This window comes from Cannabis sativa, chromosome 6 (genome assembly GCF_029168945.1).
Source record: "Cannabis sativa cultivar Pink pepper isolate KNU-18-1 chromosome 6, ASM2916894v1, whole genome shotgun sequence".
Taxonomy (NCBI): domain Eukaryota; kingdom Viridiplantae; phylum Streptophyta; class Magnoliopsida; order Rosales; family Cannabaceae; genus Cannabis; species Cannabis sativa.
The window spans coordinates 23,214,990-23,217,158 of NC_083606.1; the positions used below are offsets into that span (position 1 = coordinate 23,214,990).

The 2,169-nt window shown below is 32.7% G+C and overlaps 1 protein-coding gene across 2 annotated transcripts; it reads left to right on the plus strand.

Moving 5' to 3' along the window:
• The first annotated feature begins 786 nt into the window (after positions 1 to 786).
• On the plus strand, positions 787 to 1,960 carry LOC115724607 (calcium-binding protein PBP1). Of its 2 annotated transcripts, XM_030653924.2 has the most exons (2): positions 787 to 1,033; positions 1,241 to 1,960. In XM_030653924.2, the coding sequence occupies exon 2, from the start codon at positions 1,244 to 1,246 to the stop codon at positions 1,715 to 1,717; it is 474 nt and encodes a 157-aa protein (XP_030509784.1). In that variant the 5' UTR covers positions 787 to 1,033; positions 1,241 to 1,243; the 3' UTR covers positions 1,718 to 1,960. The 2 variants fall into 2 exon arrangements, with proteins under 2 accessions (XP_030509784.1, XP_030509783.1); XM_030653923.2 differs by lacking the exon at positions 787 to 1,033 and having other exon boundaries at positions 1,054 to 1,960.
• Positions 1,961 to 2,169: the final 209 nt, after the last annotated feature.

Genomic DNA, 2,169 nt, shown 5'->3' on the forward strand with positions numbered 1-2,169 from the left:
TTAATTTCTTTTAACATGACCGAACTTGGCCTAATTAAGTTGACCGAACTTGGCCTAATTAAGTTTACATCCGAAACCTATATATGCTATATAAATATATATACCAGGAAAAGAAATTACTATATATATTGCCCTGAATTATTTGGAATCATCATCACTTAAAAATATGTTTCATATTCACACGATCGAGAACTATTTATAGTTTTCCTGCTAGCCCAAGTAATTATTAGCCTCTTTTCTCTGTTACTTTTCTTCCAGAGCTGCCAAACAATCTGTGTATATCATCATTTTACACTTCCTTTTAGTTTGGTGCTGTGAATATATTATCACAAGATCCCAAAATATAATTATAAATCACTGCATGCACCAACTTTAGAGGGGATTGGGATTGGGAGGGTGTGTGTGGGGTCCTGAGTTTGAATTGTAAGTCGTGCAATGTAAGCGATATATAAACGCTTTAACTAAAAAAAATAAAAAATAATAATAAAATGTCTGCGTGCACCACGTGGACATTGTTATCCCATGACATGACAAACGCTTTTGGCCCTCACAGTTCACACTTGAGACTACTGAGCGTACATCTACGTTTTTGATGTTCTCTCCCAATATATATTTATATCTGCATACGTACAATTTCACTGTCTTATCTTTGCCTACTTCTATACCTTCAAAATTTTTATTCATATAACAACAAAATCAATAATTAACATCGATTACCCGGAACATTCCAAAACACTTTGTATAATTATTTATGTGATTAAAAATGAACAAATAAGTATCCATAGTAATAAAATTATTAAAGAAGAAAAAAAAAAAAAGAAAATTTAAGCTGCCGCTGTATAAATAAATAAGCCACAAAATATGTATTGTATAATATGATCAAATCTGATGCAACTTCCCGGAAGGAGAGAGATAAGCCCATTCGTGAAAATCACCCAACGAAAAGAGAATAGAAGAAAGCCCAAAGAAGCTCGCAATACTCGGATAATATCTAACAATTATTATTACTATTGTATCTTCTATCTTTTTCTTGGTTAGATTCTTTGTTCAATTAGTCATTTCAAATATCTTTACTATATATATATATAGATTTATATAAACTAGCTGTTCTCTAACTCTCACCATATTACTTAAAAAGAAAGGCCCCTTAGTACTATTATTTTACTCTCCATTCATTTTTCTTTCATTACATATAAGAGAGTAACTAGAGAGCTAGCTAGTATAACACTTGAATATGCAGGCAATGAATATTACTACTGCTGCTGCTGCTCATGATCAATATCATCACCAATTAGCAGCAAGCATTGTTGATTTCGAGGACTACTTTCCATCGATGATCGGACGGTTGGGAGCGGAAGGATTCATTTGGGAGCTTTGCAACGGGTTTCGCCTGTTGATGGACGTGGAAAAGGGGGTTATCACTTTTGAGAGCTTGAAGAGGAACAGTTATCTTCTTGGATTGCAGGAGCTGAGAGATGATGATCTGGTGTGCATGTTAATGGAAGGTGATCTTGATGGAGATGGTGCTTTGAACCAGATGGAGTTTTGCGTTCTCATGTTTCGGTTAAGCCCAGGTTTAATGGATAACAACATGATCAGTACTACTAATGCTACTACTGCTAATAATACTCCTACTAATAATATTATTAATGGCAAACAGTGCTGGACTGATGATAATTTAGAATTTAATCATCTCATGAATAATGTATTAATATAGTCAGTTATGTATTGATGATATTAATTATTCTCTTGTCATCTTCGTCATCATTTCTAGCTTCTTACAAAATAAGTAGTATATTGTAACCTTACTTCATCAATAGTACGGTCCGCGTATAAAGGTATACTACACTATGGTAGATTGTTTAATTAATTTTTGATGATAATCCATTTTAATCTTTCTGTAATGTAATAACGTTCATTCTCTTATTAAGGAATAGCAATAATTATGCTAATTAATTAATATGTCCAATTTATTTCCATGTTCAGATTTCGATGGCTATAATGTTTGTGCAGGATGAAAGAGAGATATTTTAGAGAGAGTTAATCGTCATTCACATTTCTATTATATGTTTTATTCCCTGTCTACCATTAGCTATACACACACATCTGGCTCTATCAATCATCTACGTCACTGATTGGAAATAACATGTCTTCAATAATAATTAACAT

Bases quoted from the DNA above. Each gene is read 5' to 3' on its own strand.
- LOC115724607 (XM_030653923.2), top strand. From the start codon at position 1,235: ATGCAGGCAATGAATATTACTACTGCTGCTGCTGCTCATGATCAATAT.